At 53.4% G+C, this 21,678-nt stretch overlaps 2 protein-coding genes across 6 annotated transcripts; both read right to left on the minus strand.

The window, feature by feature from the left end:
* Positions 1-1,867: 1,867 nt before the first annotated feature.
* LOC136023026 (transmembrane protein 45B-like) lies at positions 1,868-8,745 on the minus strand. Of its 2 annotated transcripts, none has more exons than XM_065697060.1 (6): positions 8,345-8,745; positions 4,614-4,818; positions 4,257-4,469; positions 3,666-3,850; positions 2,640-2,785; positions 1,868-2,455 (listed from the first exon to the last, which is right to left on the minus strand). In XM_065697060.1, the coding sequence occupies exons 1-6, from the start codon at positions 8,381-8,383 to the stop codon at positions 2,326-2,328; spliced, it is 918 nt and encodes a 305-aa protein (XP_065553132.1). In that variant the 5' UTR covers positions 8,384-8,745; the 3' UTR covers positions 1,868-2,325. The 2 variants fall into 2 exon arrangements, with proteins under 2 accessions (XP_065553132.1, XP_065553133.1); XM_065697061.1 differs by lacking the exon at positions 8,345-8,745 and adding an exon at positions 6,990-7,040.
* Positions 8,746-11,138: 2,393 nt separating this feature from the next.
* Positions 11,139-20,849, minus strand: LOC136023009 (transmembrane protein 45B-like). Of its 4 annotated transcripts, XM_065697020.1 has the most exons (8): positions 20,779-20,825; positions 17,159-17,330; positions 15,387-15,588; positions 14,839-15,051; positions 13,715-13,899; positions 12,771-12,916; positions 11,707-11,852; positions 11,139-11,474 (listed from the first exon to the last, which is right to left on the minus strand). In XM_065697020.1, exons 3-7 carry the CDS (start codon positions 15,568-15,570, stop codon positions 11,735-11,737), a joined length of 846 nt encoding a protein of 281 aa, XP_065553092.1. In that variant the 5' UTR covers positions 15,571-15,588; positions 17,159-17,330; positions 20,779-20,825; the 3' UTR covers positions 11,139-11,474; positions 11,707-11,734. The 4 variants fall into 4 exon arrangements, with proteins under 4 accessions (XP_065553092.1, XP_065553088.1, XP_065553090.1 ...); XM_065697016.1 differs by having other exon boundaries at positions 11,139-11,852; XM_065697018.1 differs by lacking the exon at positions 17,159-17,330 and having other exon boundaries at positions 11,139-11,852; positions 20,779-20,849.
* Positions 20,850-21,678: the final 829 nt, after the last annotated feature.

A 21,678-nucleotide genomic window follows, 5' to 3' on the forward strand; every position in this document is an offset into this window, starting at 1 on the left:
CATGAACCTCACCATGTCCTGTAAGGCAAATGCATAGTACTAAGCTTCATTATAGCATATACATTGTGTTTGGTTTGGGTCACATCCCACTCTATATGCTTGCTGAACAGCCACATCCGTCAGTTGGGTCTGAGTATAATAACAAGGTCCCCTGTAGTTAAACACACCCAGGCCCGCACCATAGCCCACCATAGAGACACAGGGATGGCAATGCAGTGGGAGCAAGCTGCTGTAGTGGAAGGTGTCCCTGGCCATGGCAGGAGGCTGGAACTGGGTGAGCTTTAAGGTCCCTTCCAACCCAAACCAGTCTGGGAGTCTGTGATGCTCAGCTCTGTGCTCTCACCTTATTTCACTCGTGTCTGTCCATACCAGTGTGACAGCAACACTTCTAGGTGGACAGAGCAGGCTTTCCTCATCAATAACACACAGTACCCAGTCTATGAGTTCCATTGCCCTCCAGCTCCAATAGCAAAAAGCACTTTGGGTTAAAGGTTTGTTATAGAACGTTGTTGTAGATATTACCCATTCCACACACAGCCTGGCTGGGAGCTGCTCTACAAATGCAATTACAGCCATGACAATCTCATTGCTTCTCTCTACTCTGTTGACCCAGTAACTGTTTGTCATCTCTCACATATGGGGCACCTCCATCCCCCAGTATGGTGAGAGGTGATTCTGCACACCCTGCTCAAGGAAACCCTTGTGCCTTCCCTTTGGGCACCAGCTTGCTAAAGCACACACCTGGATGAGCAGTGAATATTTGCTCTTGTATTTATTCAAGCAAAGAAGGAGCATCCCCGCTAAAGACCTGTGTTTTAAGTAGCAAAAACCACACCAAGAGGGATTTAGCACAGATAAACCAGGGCAAGAAAAACCAGGCAAGAAGTAACATTACCTGATCAAAGGGGAAAGAGGTATGGTTTCCCCCTTTGTCTTCAATCCAAGTGCAGCACAGAGGGTTATCACCTAGGCACTAAGCATCCTGTTCATGGATGTAACAAGTAACCCTGCTTCTAGTGCCATGAGGATTATTGATAACCAGAGCATATCACCTCCACGGAGCACATCTGGAGCAGTGCAGGAGATCCACATCAGCCCTAGCTCATGGCAACCCTCCCCAGCAGGCCCTGGAGAAACCATCCCTCCTGAATGCTTCACAACCCCTAGTAACAGCCCTCTGCATGTGGGTACCCAAGAATTCCACCCCCCGTGGTTCCTTTGCTCCTCAAGGTCCTTTTCTTGACAGCAGCACCAAGCACTGGTCACCTTCCAGCCCTGCTCCTAAAGGGGAGCATCACATCAGACGTGCAACACTCGCTCTTCCAGGCACCTTTCCTGGGGCTGGGGATTGCAATTGCCCTGAGCCAGGGAGCGTTTTCCCTTCCTCCCAGCACTTGGAGCTGTCCATGTTGATGATGAACTTCCAGCTCTTCCGCGAATCCTGCTTAATGAAGTCTTTTAAAGGCGGTTTTGACCTCGACGGCAGGAAGCATCTCCCCATGCCCTTCTGCTGCCAACCAAATAGGGACCTAAGGGGAGAAAACCCCACGTACCCCCAGGCACCAAGTGCAAGGCAGAGACCCAGGACCGAAAGGTTTTGTTTGGAGGTGACTGAAGAGGTTGCTGCTTGCAGATACTTCCTTCCAACCCAAACCATGCCATGAGAGAGGCTACATGGCAGTGCCAACAGCGGCCTCCATCCTTTCCATCCCCTGGCCACCCACCCCTTTCTCCAAGCAGATTTGGCCACAGTAAGCCCCATCCCTCCGATATTGCATCCACCCCCCCCCAAATCACTGCAAAGCCAAGCGTCACCTTAACCATGCCCTTTGATCTCCAGGCTTCATATTCAAGAGATCCATTGAGGTGGCTCTTTTAAGTACTTTATTGGCAACCACGTATACCCTGTGCACGGTAACCTTTGTACAAAACCACTTCCATTAACACCAGAGCGAGCGACAGCCCCCAGGAGCTTTGGACACTGGTTTGGCTGGAAGAAGCAAGGATCACGTTAAAACAAACCAGCCAAATTGGCCACGTTGCTTGGACTCCCCCAGCAAACCAGTCCTGCAGTTCACAACACACAACATGAGGTATTCCCTCCTGGATGAGCATGGTTTGCTCTTGCAGCCACCAAAGGGATGCTCAGGAAAGGGATGCGCAAGGAAAGGCTTCCCATCTCCTACCACACTCCACCTTTGGGGTCCTGCCTCCCACTTCTGATGCTCTGCCATCGAGTGCCACTGGAGTTGATCAGGACTAATCCAAAACCTCATTCGAGAGCTCTAAACCAGTGGGGAAGACGGTTCCATGCCCAACACAGCCTCATTTATCATCCGAGGGGCTCTCGGGCAGCAGGGCACCGCCGGAGCTCTTGTTGCCTTTGCGGATGCACATGCCACAGTCCAGCTCCACGTCGATGTCCCCAAACCTCAGCTGGCAGGACTCATTACAGCTGCAGGGGAGACAGAGACACTGGTCAGGTATTTGGAGGCAGCATCCTTTCCATGGACACCCACTTGTCTTATCCCATGGCACACTGGATTTCCATAGTGATAATGGGTCTAGGTGATGCTCTTGGCCATCCCAGTCCATGCATAGCACCGGGACCCCCAGCACTGCCCTTTTTCCCCACGTACCAGCGGGATGCAGCAGCGTTTGCTGCCAAGACAGCGAGAGCCCCCGCGTAGTGCCAGCAGAAGCACATGGTGAGGAACATGAAGTTGCTGCGGTCGGTCTGATCCCAGCCTGGTCCTCCCCATGGAGGGGACAGCACAAACCCAATCTGGTCACAGACAGAAGAGGTATTGAGCATCAGCACGCATCAGGCATAAAGTGCATCCCTCATCTCTTTCCCCCTCTGTTTTAGCCAAGTGGCTATGGGCTGGATGCACAATAAACTCAAGGGACATCTGGGCCACTGTCCTCAGCATCCCCAAAGCATCCTTGTCTCCTCACAGGGGTGTGTTTCAGGAGGACAGGGATGCTCCACAGGTAACTTTAGGACCCACAGTGCAGCCCCAGAGAAGGATGGCAACCCAAAGGCTATATTGCCAGGCTGTGCATTCCTCCCTAGACCCAAAGCTGGGTGGCTATGTGCGAGATCCCCAATTATTTCCAGTCTTTTGGAACAAAGAGAGGAATAAATTGGACATCATAACAGGAATAAAAGCTCATGACTGAGGTTTCCCACCCTTGTGGGGTCTAATTTCCATTTAGCATGCAGGTTTGTCCATAGAATCATGGAATGGTTTAGGTTGGAAGGGACCTTAAAACTCATCCATTTCCAACCGCTGCCACAGGCAGGGACCCCTTCCACTGGAGCAGCTTGCTCCAAGCCCCTGTGTCCAACCTGGCCTTGAGCACTGCCAGGGATGGGGCAGCCACAGCTTCTCTGGGCACCCTGTGCCAGCGCCTCAGCACCCTCACAGGGAAGAGCTTCTGCCTTGTATCCAAGCTGAACTACCCCTGTTCCAGTTTAAACCCATCACCCCTTGTCCTGTCTCTGCATGCATTCCATGCGCATGTCTCCATGATGACAGCTTTGGTGCTAAACCTCATTTCATCCTCTTATTCACTAAGATATTCCAACCAACCTTCAAGTTTAACCCCAGCAGGTAATGACGGGTATGAAGCTCGGCGGACAGCACTGGATATGCACTGACCTGCCAAAGCCAAGAGCCCTGGAGAAGGAAGGAGCTGGTCCTGAAGATCTCCAAGATGATGTGGTCTCGGATGAACACCTCTAGGAGGGCACACAGGGCTCCAGCAAAGACAGCCATGGCCAGCAGGGTATAGAGGTGATGGTCCAATGCTGCATCACTGTAGTCACAGAAGCAGAAGAGCAAACCTGCCAAGAGAAGAGACCTGGTGTTCTCCGTGCCCAGCCAGGGCTGTAGAGCCGTCAGGAGGAGCACGGTGATGGGGACCGCTGTATCAGGCTCTGTTCCCTCTGTGCACCCAACCAAGGTGGGAGGACAACCCCTATTTACCCCAAAGAGAGCCTTGGCAGAGGTTGTCAGGAGATGCCCACATCCATAGGTCCTTGTGCATCCCCTGTGCACGGGGGCACCCTCAAATATGAATCCAGCCGTAGATGGATCCGTACTTGGAGAGGAACAGGGAAGGGGACACTGGGACGTGCAACCAGTGCTTTTTGCCCTCAAAACAGGGCTTTGGAGCTGTTGCCCACTGGTGGCCCTCAGAGCCCTTCTCCTACCCCATCCTGCCCCCTCTCCCATGCACCACGCTCTCACCTTCAATGAGCAGAGCCACGGACAGCGAGAGCCGGTCCAAGCCGAGCGGCAGCTTGAGCCGGGAGTGCGAGATGACGTCCACGATGCCGGAGAGCAGGAAGAAGAGGTAGATGGTGGTGTAGTGCCAGCGCGTGAGGTCGGTCCAGCCCCGCGCCTCGGGGCTGTACAGCTGCAGATGGGGCCCGGTGGGACTAAACTGCTCCACCAGCATCCCTGCGCAGAGAGGGGAGGAATGGCTTTATCACCCATAGGAATGGCTGCAAGCCCTCCCATGCCAACCCACCCCAAACATCCCCGGGTCTCAAGGGAGAAGGGATGCAGCACCAGGAGATGTTGGGGCGCATCATCACATCTTACCTGCTAGGGCAAAGAGAGCTTTGACCGCCCCTTCGAAGGCTTCCACGCACTGGGTCCCATGGCTCGGCTGGCTCTCGGCGTTGCCTTTCCTCCTGAGGTACCTCAGTGGGTACCGCACTGACCACCAGAGACCAAACAGGAGGAAGAAGGTGCCCCGGAGGGCACTGCCGAGGAAACTCGTTGGCATCGGGCTCGCTTGCTGGACCTGCAGGGACAGACGGTGCCCGGGGCTGAGCCAAAGCATCCCCATGGAGCCGCATCCGGAGGGAGAAGGGGCACATGGCTCTGCCATCAGCCGCCAATAGGGAACACCAGAGGTGCAACCACTGTGTCTGGCATCTCTCTTCCCCTCCTCAAGGCTTCCTGGTCCTTTCCTCCAGCTCGGTTGTGCACAGGAGGAGGCATTACTCACCCTGAAGCTATCGCACCGCCTTGCCCTTGCATCACCAATCACATCCGCGCCGTGTTTATAAATACCAAAGGGAGCTGCAGAGGCTGGATGAACAACTCCAGCACGTTCTCCGAGTCCTCCCACACTAGAAAGTAATTAGGCACTGCAAAACGAGGGTAGGATGTGGTGTGGCAACGCTGTAGGTGAGGGAGGGCTCTGCAGAGCTGGCCCGGCGCAGGTTGGAGGGCAGGGGCAAAGCGTGGTGTTTGGATGCGGGGGTTAGCATCACCCATTCCATCTCCACAGGGAACCGTGGGCAAGGCCCAAACCTGTTCACACCACATCAAGGTTTCCCTTCGGGAAGGAAGTTACTGGACAGCCTTCCAGGGAGATGAGAAACGCCCCATGGCAGGAGCTGGTTCAGGCACTGGGGATGGCTCCTGCTCTATTTCGGATGCCTGCGCTAGGATTAGCTCATACTCCAGTCTGATTATAGCCCAGATCCCGAGTCCAGGGCACGAATCCTCCCTGCACAGACATCTCCATGCTGAAGTGACTGAGGACAAATGCTATTACAGCACATTTAAGCAGCACACAATTGCACCATCTATATCCAAATTTTACCATTGTCCTCCAGGGACGGAGGACAATGAAGCTGCAGTCAGGAGCACACCTTGACCGAGATAGACATCAGGAGCTGTCATTTGATGTGCTTAGCTGGAGGAGAGGAGGAGAACAGAGACATCCGTGTGCTCGGACATGGCAATGACACACAACCAAGCTCCGGAGGCTGCTCCCAGCTTGAACGGGATCCATCACCCCCCATCCTCCAGGCATCCCCCCTTTTAGGTACCAGCAGACCCAAACCACTCCGTTCCAGAGTTCTCCTTGGGATCTCCTACCCCAGCATCCCGATAGCCTCACTCTCCACAGTGCCAAGGACCCTTTTACTTTGCAACCTCTTGGCAATGCTTTTGGTCGCTGTCAGGAGTCCCCTTTGCTTCCCTGCTTGAGCAGCCACAGCACACCCTGGGGCACCTCTTGCTTGGCATTGCTGTCCCAAACCAAGCAGAAACCCACTCAAAAGAGCCTGAAAAGGGCCCTTTTTGACCACCACTGTTTTGGAACCAGATTCATCTCCAAGCAGCAGTGCCCTCGCTCAGCTCACACATTGGAGGTGCAGAACAGCACCCCCAGACACCCAAACAGCCCAAACCCGGTACCCCTTCGCCCGCCGGCTTCTCCATCCCCTCCCTTTGAGTCCGTGCTCACACAGAAGCTGATTGAAGCTCTAAGAGAGCTCCTGGGTGTTTATGCTCCCTGTGAGCTGCTTTGTCTGTCCCAGGACCTGAAATATGGCTGCGGTCACAAGTTATTACCTGGGCTCCCAGGCTGTGATGCTGCTGTTTAATAGCCATGCTGGAGCTGCCCGCTCTCCTTACTGTGCCTCATGCTGAGCGCTCACAGCATTCCCAGCCTCAGGAGCAACAACATTGCTGCCCTATTTCCAGGCTTTCTGCGTCCATCACCATCTGTGTCCATCTGTGACCATCTACAGCCTCCTATGGGGCTTTGCTCCAGCCGATGCAGAGGGATCAATGCTGCTGGGGTGATGCCTTCCCATGTGGATGTATGAGCATCCCCATGGGTGCAAACATAGGGCAGCCAGCCTATAAGCAAGTTCATTGCCTGGCCATAGATGCTTGGAGGGGCTTCTCTTTGTGCATCCTCCTCCACTTTGGTACCCAAGCACATCTCTTGTGCCAACAGCACTCGCCCACGAGGCACAAGCTCCCTCTCCTCCAAAACCTGATAATCCCCCCCAAAACAGGGCTAAAGACCTCCTCCGCCAGCACCACACTAAACCTTTGCCTTGCAGAGGTGGGCTCTCCCGCATCCCTTCTTCCCAAGCTCAAGCAGCCCCATCCATCCCATCGCACAGCCTTTCACCAGCGCCATTCCTCTCTATGTGTAGGAGACTTTACCTGTGGCTCCTGCCCGTCCTCCTCCCGCTTCAGATGTGCCAGCGAGGAGCTGTTATTACTCACAGCAGGCAGATAAAGGAGAAGCCACCCGGGGGAGGTGGCCCTCACACAGGATGTTTGGAGCTGAGCCTCCTGCAGGGCAGTTCAAAGCCCGCTGAGTCAAGCCGGCTTTCCCAACCCGGAACACCTCGTGTCTGCCATTAACAACCGAATTCCAGCCTCCTGGAATTTGCCACAAGAATCAGGACGAGCAGCCAGTTCCCATCCCCATGGCAACCATGGTCAGCTCTTATGTTGAGGGGTTTCAGGGGGGCAAGGCTGCGGCATCGCCTGGCATGGAAGGGCTCTAACCTGGGATGCCAGGTATACAATAACCCTGTCAGGGGGCTCGGGGGTTATAATAAGGGCCTGGAAGCAGGAGATTTTGGGCCAGGAGCTCACAAATCAAAGCAGAGCCCTTGTGAGCCCCATCTCCCAGCCCACAGCAGCCAAGGGGAGGGGGGCATTGGCCCAGTCTTAGCACCTCGATGGTTGCGTAGATGGGCAACACAAGTGCCTTGAGGGAAACAAACAGCACAGACCCCTCCAGCATCCCCATTTCCCTCCGAAACACCAAGTTAATGGTGCAGAAACAGTCGGCACTGCCCAAATCTCCACCTATGGAATGGTTTGTGTTGGAAGGGACTTTCAAGCTCATTAGTTCCATGGGGGGACCCCTTCCACTAGAGCAGCTTGCTCCAAGCCCCGTCCAACCTGCCCTTGGTTACTGTAAAACACGGGCGCTAACCATCAAGCAGAGCATCCCCAACCCAGTGTTTCTATGGGTTGCAGCCACACGTACACAGCTCCTCGTGCAACCCACACTAACCCCAAGGAAGGCTGCAGGATCAGCCAAGAGCCCCACACGTGAGGCAGGAAAGGCCCAAGGGTGGAAAACAGCACAGGAGCAATGATGGGCTGCTCAGGGTGATAGGCTGCTTGCCAGCACGGCCATAAAAGCCACCAAGCTGTAGCCAGGAGCTGCTTTATGCCCTTTATCTCCATATCAGCAGTGGGAGGAAGGAAGGAAGGAAAACAAGGAGCGGGTGATGGTGCTGGCACTCAGCCGCGCTGTGCACACATCACCGCTCACCTCCAATCCTGCTCAGGGAGCAAGGCACGGTGCAGAGGGCTCAGCACACACACACACAAGGTTCCTGTGCCGTGGGGGAAGCCCAGAGCAGCAAAAGGGGCTTCACTGGGTTCACTTCATGAGCTTGCTACCGCCTTAAACCCAAGCGGAGAGAGAAATTCACCCCTCAAAGGAGCAATTCCCTACAGACCTACCCTAAAAATAACACACAACAGGAACACACCTTTCTTGATGGCACAAAGGGCAGCGGCGGCAGCAGCATCAAGGAGCTCTTTGCAGCTCAGTTTTCCTTTCTCCAAGCACCCAGCTCAACAAACCCTCAGCACAAAGGCATTTGCCAAGCAGGATGAGTGAGGTCCTTGCAGGAAGTGGGGCAATGGAAGCTGGGAATGCAGCAGGTGCAGGGAGAGGGGAGGAAACGATGCTCAGCTGAAAGGGATCTGCTCAGAGGCTGAAGGTGCCATTTCCCATGGAGTTTAAAGGGCCAGCAAAGAGGAAAGCATATAGAGGAAGGTGTCTATGGAAAAGGCAAGACAGGGAAAGAAGTTATGGCTGGATTAAGTGGTGTGAGGAAAAGGGGTTTCTAGCCTGTTAAACTATCCCTGTGATGGAAACAAGCATAAAACTATGACAACTGGATGGGAACACCATGGGGTACCCAGAGGAAGGATGGCGATGTCCCCTCCAAATCACAGAGCAGGTCACCCACACACCGCGTGGGCTAAAAATCACTGCGGGTACCAATGGAGGCAGCTCCATCACAGTTCCTTAGGGATGTAGAGTATCCCTAAGGATATGAGAGGTATCCATGGCAGAGGGTTGGAACTGGATGATCTTTAGGTCTTTTCCAACCTAAACCATTCTACGTACGAGCCTGATGTCCTCTTCCTCCCAGGTGAGGGATGCAGATCTGCATCTGACCTACTCCTACCCGTCTAATGATCTCATTCAAGCCCCTCTAATGATCTCAAGCTAAACCCCAAAGCGCATTTCATTCCTGTTGTCCTCTTTTCCCTTCTCCTCAGCTGGGAGTGCAGCATCCTCTCCCTGCAGGTTCCCCATCCAGCTAATGGGAAGATGCGATAATGTTCGCCTGCTTCCCCGGGGGTGGTGGGAGGCACGATGTAATTACAGGCTCGCCAGCAGCCCGGGCGCTGCAGATGGATGGGTGTTGGGGAAGTGCAGAGTGTTATTATTGTTATGACGAACGCGAGCGCTGCCTTTCATAAACAGGCACCAGAGGAGGTGAAGCAGGTGGTAACAGCACAGGCAGGGCTTGTTCTGCTGCCCACACCATCGTTTCAGCCTGACATAAAGGTGGCCAGGAAGGGTGGCAGCAGCAGATCCTATCTCTGCCAGGGAAATGAGGCCTTTTAAAACCAGCTTTGGATTTGGCTATGAATACATCCCCTATTCAACCCAATGGGTCCAGTACAAAGGCTGGCTGGTAACGCAGCTGGTACGGTGAAACACATGGTCCAGGACAACTGGGTGGTGCTAAAAGCAATACTCCCTTTAGTACTGGTTCAAAGCAATGCTCCCTTTAGCATATACACCATAACATGTAAGAAATCAGTGCAACAGCAGCTTGTGAGGGCACCTCGCTATATAATAAAGCATCTCTGGACCACTCTCCATGCACCCAGCAACCTTCATACCCCTGTTACGAGGCCTTTTGAAACAAGAGATGCATTTGACTACGAATACACCCCATTCCCCCCCCAGTGGGTTCAGTACAAAGACACTGGGTAATAACTCAGTTTATACAGTGAAAATCAGGATCCAGGACAGCCGGCCCCAAAACCTGAGCTATTTACAAGCATGGTTTTCTTCTAGCTAGAAGGAAAATGCTTGTTCCTGCTTCGGAAGTGAGCATCCCCTGTATTCTCCCACTTAACCACAGGCTGCAGCCCTCCTCCTTGGCTGACCTTCATACCTTGGGAAAGAATGTGCCCCCGAGCTGGAAAACAAACTAGGCAGCGCTATCCTGACAGTGCTGGGGTGTGTGCAGGAGCAGGGATTAATGAGGCAGGCAGAAACGATTCCAGACAGAGGGAAAAAGCTTCTTGTGACCATGCAGTGCCAAGAGGCAAAGAAAACCTCGGGGTGAAAGTTGGCAGCGGCCCCATTCTGAGCAGCCGAAAGAGCAGGGAAGGATTGGATAAACCTTCACAAGCAGGGAATGCGCTCCAAAAGCAAGGTCAGCCTTCATCGGCGCTCCCTGCGATGGGAATACCTCCGCTTCCAGCGGTGGGGACTGCAACCTCAGCCAGCCTGAAGCGGGGCGGAGGAGCCCTGCCTGGTGCTGCCCTCATGTGGCGATGTGATGGGATTAGGGATGTCGGGACTGTTTTCCAAGGGGAAAATAACGCAGGGATCCCGGCCTGCAAAGCGAACCGTCTCAGTGATGGCAATAGAGGGAAGCTGGGGTCCAAGGAGAGCCGGTTAGGCTTTGCCGCACTGTTAGCAAGCAATTAAACCCACGTTACAGCCCCTTATTCTGCAAGAGGCTCGGCACAAGGGTGCTCAAGGACGAGCTTCGCCTTCCCTGGGTGGGAGCAAACACTTGGCCCTGCCTTTAGCTGCTTTCGTCTTCAGTCATGAGCAAGCCCAAACCCGGCTGCCATCCATCCCCGCTCTGGCAGACAACAGGGAGGAGGTGTCTGCACAGAGCATCCTTCCGGCCCCAGGGGCTGAGACGTGAACAGATGCAGTTCACCCTGGGCTAGTGTTTTATCATACACATACCTATATATATATGCATCATTTCTTCCTATTGAGGACATTTCCAGTCCCTTTCATTGCAAGGAATTAGCTGGCAAAGGAAGGCTCAAACCGAAATGTGTGCCTGTTTCCTCTCACATTGGGTTATTCCCAATGGAAAACCGGAAGGGTTTGTGAATGCCTGCTGCTTAGCCGTGTTATCTTACAGTCCTTCAGGCTCTGCAGGTCTGAGAGATGGGTTTGTCGAAGCTATTATCACACACTCTATAATTTATCAGTCTTAAACGTAAGGATATCAGCTCAGTGGGGATTTTTATGTCCCATTTATTCACTCTTTCAGCCTGTAAGTGACCAGGAAAACTATGAACAGCTCAAGGCTCAATAGTTCAATGCTTCTGTAGTGAAACCTGCTTTGTGCACAATAGAGCCATGGTGGTGGTGCAAACCTGACATCAGCTCACACTCAGCGCTCTTACTCTTCCTCCTTGGGGTGATGCCTTGCTCCAGAGGCACACGGTCTCGGCCTGGGGGTGTCCCTGACTCCAACGACAGCAGGTCAAAGCCTCCGTGCCCTTGGAAAAGTCAGGTGAAAGGGAGTCCTCCATCACTACAGGAGCACACATGGGAACCTGTAGGGTGAAGCAATCTTGTCACGTCGAATCTCCATACCTGATTTTGGGGCAAAACTCAGTTTTAGCTGGCTTAGAAAGGGCAATATTGGGGTATGGAAGGAGGGCAGCTCCCCGCTGCGTGCTCAGTGTGCTTCCCGGCAGCAGAACGGTGCCACCTCTCCTCGCTCTCCCAAAGCAGGAATCTCCCATTAGTGTTAGGGTTTTGTCTACCAAAAAGCCGATTCCTCACGTATCTGGAGCAGGCGATCGCTCCCTCTTCACTCTTCATCGGATCCACTTAAGAAGGTGGCTTGGGAGCTCGGGTCACACTTCTGGTGCCGGACTCCGAGGCTGATGTAGGGCTCCCCGCTGCCTCCCCTGCGCCTCTGCATGCAGCTGGAACACACGAGCAATAAATCACTGTTAGAACCCCGAACCGCTGCCACTCACCGGGATGCTCAAGGGAGCGCAGGGCTCTTGTACTGAATACAGAAGAGAAGGAACTGTTACAGAGCTCCCCAGGTGCTGTTTGGGTGGGAATTGAGGGGGGTTTATTCTATATAAAGTCTATTTGCTTGCACAGACTGTCCCATCCGTCACACATAGAATCATGGAGTGCTTTGGGTTGGAAGGGACCTTAAAGCTTATCCAGTTCCAACCCCTTCCATGGGCAGAGACACCTTCCACTGGAGCAGCTTGCTCCAAGCCCCATCCAACCTGGCCTTGAGCACTGCCAGGGATGGGGCAGCCATAACTAAGTTGGAAAAGACCTTGGAGATCGAGTCCAACCATGTCTCAGCAAGCCATGCAGCATCCCTTAGAGGTCCATTGGCCATAGGAGCACCCCTGAAAGTGGGATAATTTCCCCCTCCCATCCGCTTGGAAAAGCCACACTGGGGGCTGGTGCTATTTTAGCCGCTAGACAGTGCTTTTGTAGCTCTCAATGACTGTCAACAGCTTTCAAACCCTTGCAGAGAAGTGTCAGGGAGTCCTGGTAACGCTTTGATTGCTCTATTGAATCCGAGGTTGACTTCCAGCACTCGGTGCGTAGCAAAAACACAGTGTGATTTCCAGGCCCAGCTTCGGGGTCTCTGTTATTTGACTTCCCATTTAATGCCCGTGCCTCTCGCTGACCCTGGTTTGCATTCTGTACGCTCAACACATCACGTGCACCCTTGGGACTGTGCCCTGGAACTTGCTGTAGTGAGGAGCTGCTTATTCAGCTCTTTGTACTCCAGGATGGGCTGGAGTACGTCCGCATCCCACGCCAGCCATCCGCATCCCTTCCTGCCCAAATCCCTGCCCCAGCCATACCAGTAACTGAGAGTGTAGTTTATAGCCAGGATGGCCATGGCGGCTGCCCAGTGCCAGAAGAAGCACATGGTGAGGAACATGATGTTGCTGTGGTCCTTCTCATCCCATATTGGGCCTCCCCATGGCTGGAACAGCACGACACCGATCTGGGTGGAACAAGCAGTGTATTACCTTGGGGGAAAAGGAAATCCATGTATGTGCTCTGTGCCCATCTCTGTCATCACCATGATCCATGTGGTGATGGAGGGATTTGGGCCCTGACCGGGATAGTGGGAGTGGACAGTGGAAGTCCAGCCTTGCAATTGGAAACCACACAAAGCAAGTCTGCGTCTATGGTCTTTCTTATTCTGTACAATACCCACACCACTATTGTCCCACTGCATTGCAGGCTCCTATCCTTCCTTTAAAACCTCCCACTTCAGCACTTTACAATCTCAGCCCAGTCTTTAACCTCTGAATAAAGCCTGGTTTGAGTTAGGGCAGCTGAGAAAGAGGAGGGAGCTCACATTTCTCTTTAACACCTCAGCGTTGGGAGTGCTTTTCTCCCCCTGATCTCTTTGCCTCTCCATCTCCTACCAAAGCAAGCAGTTGGCTGTATTTTATGGCTCGGTGGGGTTTGCATCTTTCCACTGAACCAGAGGGAGTGCTGCAGGGTGCGTTAGGCACATTAAGCAATTCGGACTTGGCTGTTAGATCCTGTTCGCTCCCTGCGAGCGCTCGCATGGGCTCTTCCCCCCAGAGCAGCCCTAACCCAAGACAAACAGCAACTTCATCAGGGATGACCAGCGAGAAGCACATTTTCACTGGGGGTTATGATCTATTTATGAAGTGAGCCTGGCAAAACCACCCTTCAGAGACGTGCGATTGATGTGTGATGTGCGGCTTCTGCTCCTCTTTGCCTACTGCTCTCCTACCTCGCTGCCCTGCTCCATAAGAGAACCCACCTGCCAGAACCACGTTCCCTGGACGATGGTGACACCGGCTCTGAACATCTCCAGGACAATGTTGTCCCGCAGGAAGACCTCCAGCATGGTGCTGCAGGCCCCTGCGAAGATGGCGATGAGGAGCAGGGAGTGGATGTGCTGGTCCAGCATAGGGCGGTGAAGGACGTGGTAATAAAAGAGACAACCTGGAAAATACCAGGTTAGAGTTAGTGACACCCACCATGCCCCCAGAGCCCTGGCAGAATCGCCTGCTTGGCTGGCAAACTGAGGCAGGCCACCACGAAAACAAGGCACTTCACATAGCACCATCCCTTCGGCTCTCCCGGCATCCCACCATCCTTGAGGGATGCGATGCCCAACCTTGGGGTAGGAGGATCTGAGCAACATGGAGACCAAAACCAGAGAACAGAGGTGCTTTTCTTCACCTCTTCAGATCACCCTTTCCTCACGGTCAGGGTCCTGCTGTGTCCTGCTTTTCTACTGCTAAAACCTCACCACGTTCTTGAGAGCTGTAGACACAGATTTCCTTTTCCTATGTGCTAAATGGTGCCTGTTGAGCTGCCCCTGCTGCTTGGAAAACCACTGGGATGAGGGAAGGGAAAATAACAAGAGCAGTGCCTTCCTTAATGGGTTTTCTACATAAGCAAGACCTTCATTTCCCAGTGCCTTTTGCCTGCGTGCTCCAAGAGGGCCTGAAATCCTGACTCGTGACTTGCAAGACAGCCTGAAGACAAAATGATGTCCATGATGGAATAAGTCACTTGAGTTTGCCTCGTGCAATGCAAGCAGATGAGGATGGCGATGCCTGCAGTGCAATTAATGGCTCTCGAGGGAGAACACAGGCACACAAACAGCTCTGTACATGGAAGATAAACGCAGCATCCTCCAGCTATTTATCATGGTGAGAAAACTCAGCCTGCTGCTTTGTGCCGCTGCCACCCCAGAAACCCCAAACGGAGCAAAGCCAGGACCTATTGATGCCTGTATTTCCCATCTTGCTCTCATAATACATCACCTACAGTAAGTCCTATCTTCAGGGCAATATCTCAGCCTGGCAAATTCTGGTCCCTTTCTGACTCACCCTTCAGCATCCCTCCCCAGATGAAGCATCTCCTTGTACCAACCTTCAACAAACACAGCCACAGACAGCATGAGGCGATCCAGACCCCGTGGCACCTCTGGGGAGAGGTAGGTGAAGACATCCACCACCCCGGAGAGGCCATAGAAGAGGTACATGGTGGTGTGCTGCCAGTTCATCAGCTTCACCCAGTCGCGCTTCTCCCCGCCGTAGAGGTACAGGTGAGGACCATCCGGGACGAACTGCTCTGCCAGCATCCCTGCATGGACACATGAGAGCACGCGGTCCTCATGCCCTATTTGCAATGATGGTTGGTTCGACTCATTGCTGTTGGGGTGGCTCTGGAGCAAGAAGGGGAGGTTTTGCATGAAGGAGAAAGGACTGGGTACCAAAATCAGGGCTGGCTTTGTTAACAGTAGCTCAGTTTGAAGAGGGACACGAGACTTGGCCTTTTCACATCAATCTCTGCTAGAGATCAAGCTGAGCATCAAAGACTCATCCTTCCACATGTAGTTTCTATGAGTAAAGGCTCCAGTTCAGTTATCTCTACTGGCTGGGACATTACCAGCACAGCCAGTGAAATATAACCCTTACCTATGACAGCGAAGATGATTTTGAGTCCCCCTTCGATGGCGTCCACACGCTGGAAGCAATAAATCCTGTGGGATTTCTTAGTTACTTTCTGGCTGAGATACTGCAGCGGGTATTTCACCGACCACCAGAGCCCAAAGAGCAGGAAGAAAGTGCCTGGAAGAGCATGGCCCTTGAAGTTTGCCATCCTGACAACCTCCTCTGTCTGCAAGGCGAAGGAAAAGCCATGTTAGGACACAACTTACACCAGTTCTTTGACATAGCGATGGGAAGAATAGGGCTTCCCTTCCAGGGTGGGCTTTTTAGCACCTCCTCCCATCCCTTCTTCTCTCCATGGAGCATCACCATGGAGCATCTCCATGGAGCCAGGATTTGCCCCACGCGGGGCCCGGGATCACACCCAAGCTAGGCAGGAGCGCCAGGGACCCGTTTCCTAGGGGAATTAGGGCAATTCTAACCCAGCCAGCTCCTGTTTGCCATTTGCTGCTTTGCTTCATTAGGAAGAGAAACTATTAACTCTGTCCTGTGGGCTCCAGTGTACCTTTGGGGACCTGCCTTGGTGCCTCACCGGTCAGTTGTGTCAGGCTGGTCAATTAGGATGTTCTAGTTGATAGCAACGACTCTGCTGCTAGTGCCTAGGACTTCCCTCTCCATTTAGCAATGCCACAGCTGCTGTTTGCCAGTGCCTCTCCACCACTTATTCTGCTGCTGCCTCCCTCCTGCATAAAGGACGGTTGGGGCATGAGGTGAGCACGGCTTCTCTGCCGGCCTTAGAGAGGCTTTGATTTGAGGTCAGGTTGTCCCAGGGACACCTCGTTTCTCCCTTTGAACACCAGAGCTCACCCGTGTGCAGATACCATCTCCCAGAGGAAGCTGTCCCTGGGCAGGCAAATGTGCTGGGTTAGATCAGACCTGCTAAAGCCCCTGGAGCCAACCTGCCCGCATCGAACTGGTTTAACCGAGCCACCTCATCCAACAGCTCACGGTGAGCAAACATTGCCTCGCCATGCAAACACCACCCCGGTGCACGCAGCAACACGCAGACGGGGCTGATGTCCTTGCGGCTTACACGGGGCTGGTCCCAGGGCACCTGTGGGCTATCACGGTGGGTTTCATGCCCATACATTTCAGAGGGGATTTTAATCCAGGAGTGAAAAAGCTGTGCATGGAAATGCTATTTTCTCCCTAGCAGCTTTGCGGGCATGATCTAAAGGGAGAGATTTATTGACACTGGGTAATTAAACACAGAACCAAAGCAAGGACGCCGGTCACCAGCAGCGCCAGCACAGTCCAGTGCGTTAACACAATAGGCTGTTTAGAACTTGGAAGGAGACAAGCAGGGAATCAGAGCATCCACCTGTACCCCTGTGGTGAAGGGAGCTGCATACGTGAGCCAGGGGGATGGCTGGAACATTTCTGGGTGAGCAGGGAATCCCATCACATACATACACACTGGTATAACATCATAACATCAGGATAAAGACTGAAAGCACAACTAAACCCATCCCAGAGTACCAAAGAAACACTGCAGCTATACCAAGCCATATTAATGCCACAATTCCAACACTACCCCCACAGTACTTAGTTATATATGTAACTCCATGACCTAGCTCCAGCAGTTTTATTTTTAAGCTATATTGAATGGGACCTGGTGGTTTCCCACGTGAGATTGATGCAGTCAGAATAGGATGATCTAAAGGATAAGGTCCTTTCCAACCCCAACCATTCCATGGTGCATTGATCAATCAAAGCAGAGAGACTTGCAGGTCACTTACATGGAGAAGGAATACCCTGGCTGATGTGAGACGGGGTGAGCTCGGTGCAACAGCAGGGCTTGTTTTGGGGTTGCTGCCGTCTGTCCTGCCTGATGGCTCACCAGCAGGAAGCAGGGAGGCTTATCTGGGACGCGTGACCAGCAAAACTATTCCGCCTGCTTCTCTTCCTCCTCTGGAAACACGCAAGAGGTGAGCACAGGGGGAAACCCCAAACAAAACTGCTCTGTTTTCAACGGGTGCCCTGGAGCAAACAGCTCTCCTCTGGAGAAGGCTCCTTAAGGGGACACCTTAGAGCAGCTCCAGTGCCTAAAGGGGAAACCTGGAGAGGGGCTTTGGACAAGGGATGTAAGGACAGGCCAAGGGGAATGGCTTGAACCTGCCCGAGGGGAGACTGAGCTGAGCTCTTAGGCAGAAGCTCTTCCCTGTGAGGGTGCTGAGGCGCTGGCACAGGGTGCCCAGAGAAGCTGTGGCTGCCCCATCCCTGGCAGTGCCCAAGGATGGGGCTTGGAGCAAGCTGCTCCAGTGGAAGGGGTCCCTGCTGGATGGAGCTGAATGAGCTTCAAGGCCTCTTCTAATCCAATCCATTCCATATCCCTCCTGCTCCAAATGCGATGAGACTTTGGCTGCCATCAATCACACTGGGAAAAAGAAAAAGCTGAAGGTCCAGCTGATGCTGTGGCTTCAGAGCAGCAGCCACCATTACAGAGCATCCCTGCGCAGCCTGACTTCTCCCTTCCCTCCTCATCCAACCTGTGTTTAATAACATACCCATGTCCCTGCTGGCTTGTAATTAGTGCACTTTGCCCCCCGGTTATTACAATGCCGTGCACTGCACTGGCTTAATGATTTACTCTTTCATCTGCTCTTATCACCTCCCAAAGGAGCTGGTTTCTTCTTGGTTTATAGCTCACGCACCCAACCACCCAGGGAAGTGTTTGGAGCAGCAGGGATGATGGAGAGGAGCCCAATTAGGCTTTCAGCTCCTTTTGCCCTACTGTGGCAGCCACGTATAATCTGTTTCCACCTAAACCCTGGCCCCTTTGAGTTTTCCAAAGGTCACATTGGCTTTAATAAGGGCTTTTTGGAAAGGTTTCATTAGAGTAGCGATAACGTCGGGGCATCACTTCCATTCTCCCCAGCCTGCAAATCACGGTTTAAAGTTCACCATTGGAAACAGCTCCTGCTGTTAACCCTGCCCTTCAACCCCCGCAGATGGGGCGGTTTGGACTCATCAGAGCTGGTTTGCTCACCATGGGACCTGCTGCTGCCTGGCTCTGGCGTGACAGGGATGCTCCCCAAGGAAATGCTGACTCGGCGGAGAAGGGCAGCGCCTTGGCTTGCAATAAAGACAAAGGCTGAGCTGGGGAATGACACCGAGGTGTGGAGCTGGAAATAAGGAAGCCATTTCCAACCCTGTAGATGTGGTTTGGGTCTGCTCATAACCCCACAGCCTCAATACTCTACCTGGGAGGCTGAATGGAGAAGACAACAGGGAGGGGAGATAGTTTTGTCTCTGTGGGCAGAACGATGGCAGAGGAGACACCCAGGCAGTGTCAGGAGAGGCATTGCCTCCTGTTTCCTCTGCCTCACTCCATTACCAGCACTGTCTTCCTCGTCTGCAGAGGCACTTGCAATCATAGCAGCACTTCCATTATCTCCCTTGGGAGCTGGGTCCCTAATACATTAACGTCAGGCTAAAACCCCTCTCTGAACCATTTCATCCCATTATCATCGTTTTTCCTTCTATCACTGCCTCCATCTGCACCGGGGAGCGTTCACGGTGACACTGAGCAATCATGGTCCTCATTGCTAACGCTCGCGAGCCCAACCACGTCTGCAAAAGCAGGAAAGCAGCTTTTCTGCCTCTAAAGGGTCCCCAGGGGCTTTAGACCTGGGTTAAAACCTATCAATCATCACCACTGGAACCCATTAGGCTCGATTGCTGGGGGATACCTGAAGGACCATCAGGTCCCGCCAGCTGAGATAGACCGAGCTAACCCAAAAACAAAGGCCACGGGATGAAATCAATGAGGAAGTTCAACCTGGGACTACAGCCTCACATTTGGGATGTTGGACCTGAGGTCTATTTAATAGACACAATGGACCCACCAGAAAAGAGACCGAGAAGCTGGTGATGGAAAGGTTATATTGCTCTCTGCCTGCTACCTCTCTTCTCTTTTATCCCTCTGCTTTATAAGTCCCTGCTTTGGACTCTCCATCCTTACCCCTGCGCTGAGCATCCCCATCAGGGAAGCAGCAAAAAGCAGCTCTGAGTTCCAGCCCAGCAGGGAAAGCTGAGAATAAATTGCCCAAAGCCATCTCGATTACAGGAGCTCGGAGCGGGCACTTGGTCACCCTTCGGCTTCTCTTTATGACCTGCGTTTGTTTAGTTGTGGTTTTAAGGCAATGAGGTCTGACTAAAACTGATCTGATGTGGGAAACGAGCCTTTTTTCTTTGCCTCTGTGCAGGGCCTGAGAGATTAAAGGGCTTTCTAGAGGTGGTGGGTGCCATGGGACTCAGCAAGCCACCATGCGCGGTGATGGAATAGCCCTGACTCCTCCAACCCCTATGGCCTCACAAGTCCCGACACGAAGCAGTGACTCAAAAGCATTGCCACCCCCAGCAACACAGCAAAAACGGGTATTGTTCGAGGCCTAAAACTGTATTTGCAATACAACACGCTCCTCCCAACGGCCTTCGCTGTCCCTCAAGGAAAACTGCCCATGATAAGCGACTGAAGAACCCGTTTCCATTGCGTGTATCCCAGTTGTTCACCTTCAACACATCAGGCTAAGCCTGTGGAGTACTGCAGCTACCCCGGGGTTTAACAGGTAGCTGTGGCTGCCAGATGTAAACCCCTGCATGTGTTCCGTGCCTCGTGTGCTGCACAAGTGAGATGTTATTGCAACAACAACTAGGAGGTAGGAAGGGGGAAAAAGCCTTTCTCTACAGCGCCTTGGAACTCTGCATTCGGGGGCATTAAATGAGACCTTTCTGGGCAGCTCTGCGGGGAGGGAGCTGCTGGTTGGGTGCCTGCAGCAGTGATTTGAGCTTAGCTTTTAGGCACAGCTTTTGGACGTGATTCGGTCGCGAGTGCCAAGGGCTGGGAGGGTTTGGGGGCCACCGCTTGGCCCCAGCCTGCCCCACGCTCCCCTCTGCCTGCCTTTAAGCCCCACAGTGTTTGTTTTTCCACTTCCTCCTTGGCAATGCTGCTGCACGCTCACGGGGGCTGCCCCATCGCGTCCCATCGCCGCAGGGGACAGCAGCAAACCCCCCTGTGCCCCGTCCTATGGGGGCCCCAGGGCACTGGGACACCCCATTGTGGGGGGTCCGGGAGAACGGAGCCCACTCCCCCCCATGACCCCCACTATTCGCTTTCCCGTGGGGATGGGTGCAGGCTCACCCACCCCAACCCCTCACCTCCTTCTCTATAGGGACAGGATGCCAGCTTTTGGGGTCCCCCATCCTTACCCACCCAAAGGGCAGGTGGGGGGGTCCCCTCCTTTCCCAGCTATAAGGGGTGATTCCTATGGCTTGAGGTGACTTTCTCCCCACCTCCCCAGCCCCTTCCCAACAGGAAACCCCCTCCCCACACCAATCCTGGCCAATGGAGCCTTACCTGCGCCGGTGATCCCGCTGCAGCACCTGCGCCCAGGTAAGCTGTGCTCCTCCCCTGCCTGCAAGACCTGCCTCCTCCCTGCCCGCCCTGGGTGCTCGCAGCCTCACAAACCCCACACGGATGGGACGGGTCCCCCCGGACGCACCAATAACCCACACCCCCGCGCACACCGGCTGCTTTGATTTGCAGTTTTCCACCCCAAAACTCATCCCTGACTTGAAGAACTGGCTTTCCCCCCCTCTCAAAAATCGCTATTTTCTCCCATTTCATTGCAATGATTCAATCCCTTTCCATCGACTGCCCCATCACCCACCTCCCGCAGGCTGGACGGGGCATCATCCCCACCCCAGGTCCCCACATCCCTCGGCACAGCCCCAGCCACAAAACACTGCCAAACGGATTCCTTTCCCCAAAGTGCTTCATTTTCTGTGCTCCCCAGGTCATGATGGATGCGAGGGATGCTCCTCCGGGCATCCCCTGCTCATGCTCCATATTCCAACCAGGAATTCTCGGACCAGACCTCTTATGAAGTGTAGTTTATTGCTAAGAATACTTCCCACTTTCATCCCCAGCCCTGCAAGTGCTTTGCGATGTTAAATAATTAACCCCTAATTGTCCCCTTGGGACAGAGGTAAGCGTTATTATCGCTCTTTGTAAGGCAGAGCCCTCTGTGCAATAGCCCTGGGTTTAACTCACTTTCACAGAGCAACTACTTACACCCCTTAGAACAAATACACCTGCAGCGGGGAATGGTAGTGAGGAAGCTGAATTTAGATGCTCCACGTGCATCCACCCAGGTTTATAAATGACCCCATGGGCAGAAGCGCTGTTTGGCAACCTTTCCTTGCTATTAGTGTTTTGATGTATTAAAAGCAAAGCTTTGTCCTGTTTAAACAGGTG

The sequence above is a fragment of the Lathamus discolor genome, chromosome 17 (genome assembly GCF_037157495.1).
Source record: "Lathamus discolor isolate bLatDis1 chromosome 17, bLatDis1.hap1, whole genome shotgun sequence".
NCBI classification, from domain to species: Eukaryota; Metazoa; Chordata; class Aves; order Psittaciformes; family Psittacidae; genus Lathamus; species Lathamus discolor.

Coding starts and splice junctions, on each gene's coding strand:
- LOC136023026 (XM_065697060.1), bottom strand. CDS start 8,383: ATGCTGCTGCCGCCGCTGCCCTTTGTGCCATCAAGAAAG. Junction 3,851..4,256: donor CGTGGCTCTGCTCATTGAAG/GTGAGAGCGTGG, acceptor TTCTCTTGGCAG/GTTTGCTCTTCTGCTTCTGT. Junction 2,456..2,639: donor AACGCTGCTGCATCCCGCTG/GTACGTGGGGAA, acceptor TCTCCCCTGCAG/CTGTAATGAGTCCTGCCAGC.
- LOC136023009 (XM_065697018.1), bottom strand. CDS start 15,570: ATGGCAAACTTCAAGGGCCATGCTCTTCCAGGCACTTTCTTCCTGCTC. Junction 12,917..13,714: donor AGGGAACGTGGTTCTGGCAG/GTGGGTTCTCTT, acceptor TGTTCCACCCAG/ATCGGTGTCGTGCTGTTCCA. Junction 11,853..12,770: donor AACTACACTCTCAGTTACTG/GTATGGCTGGGG, acceptor CGTGTGTTCCAG/CTGCATGCAGAGGCGCAGGG.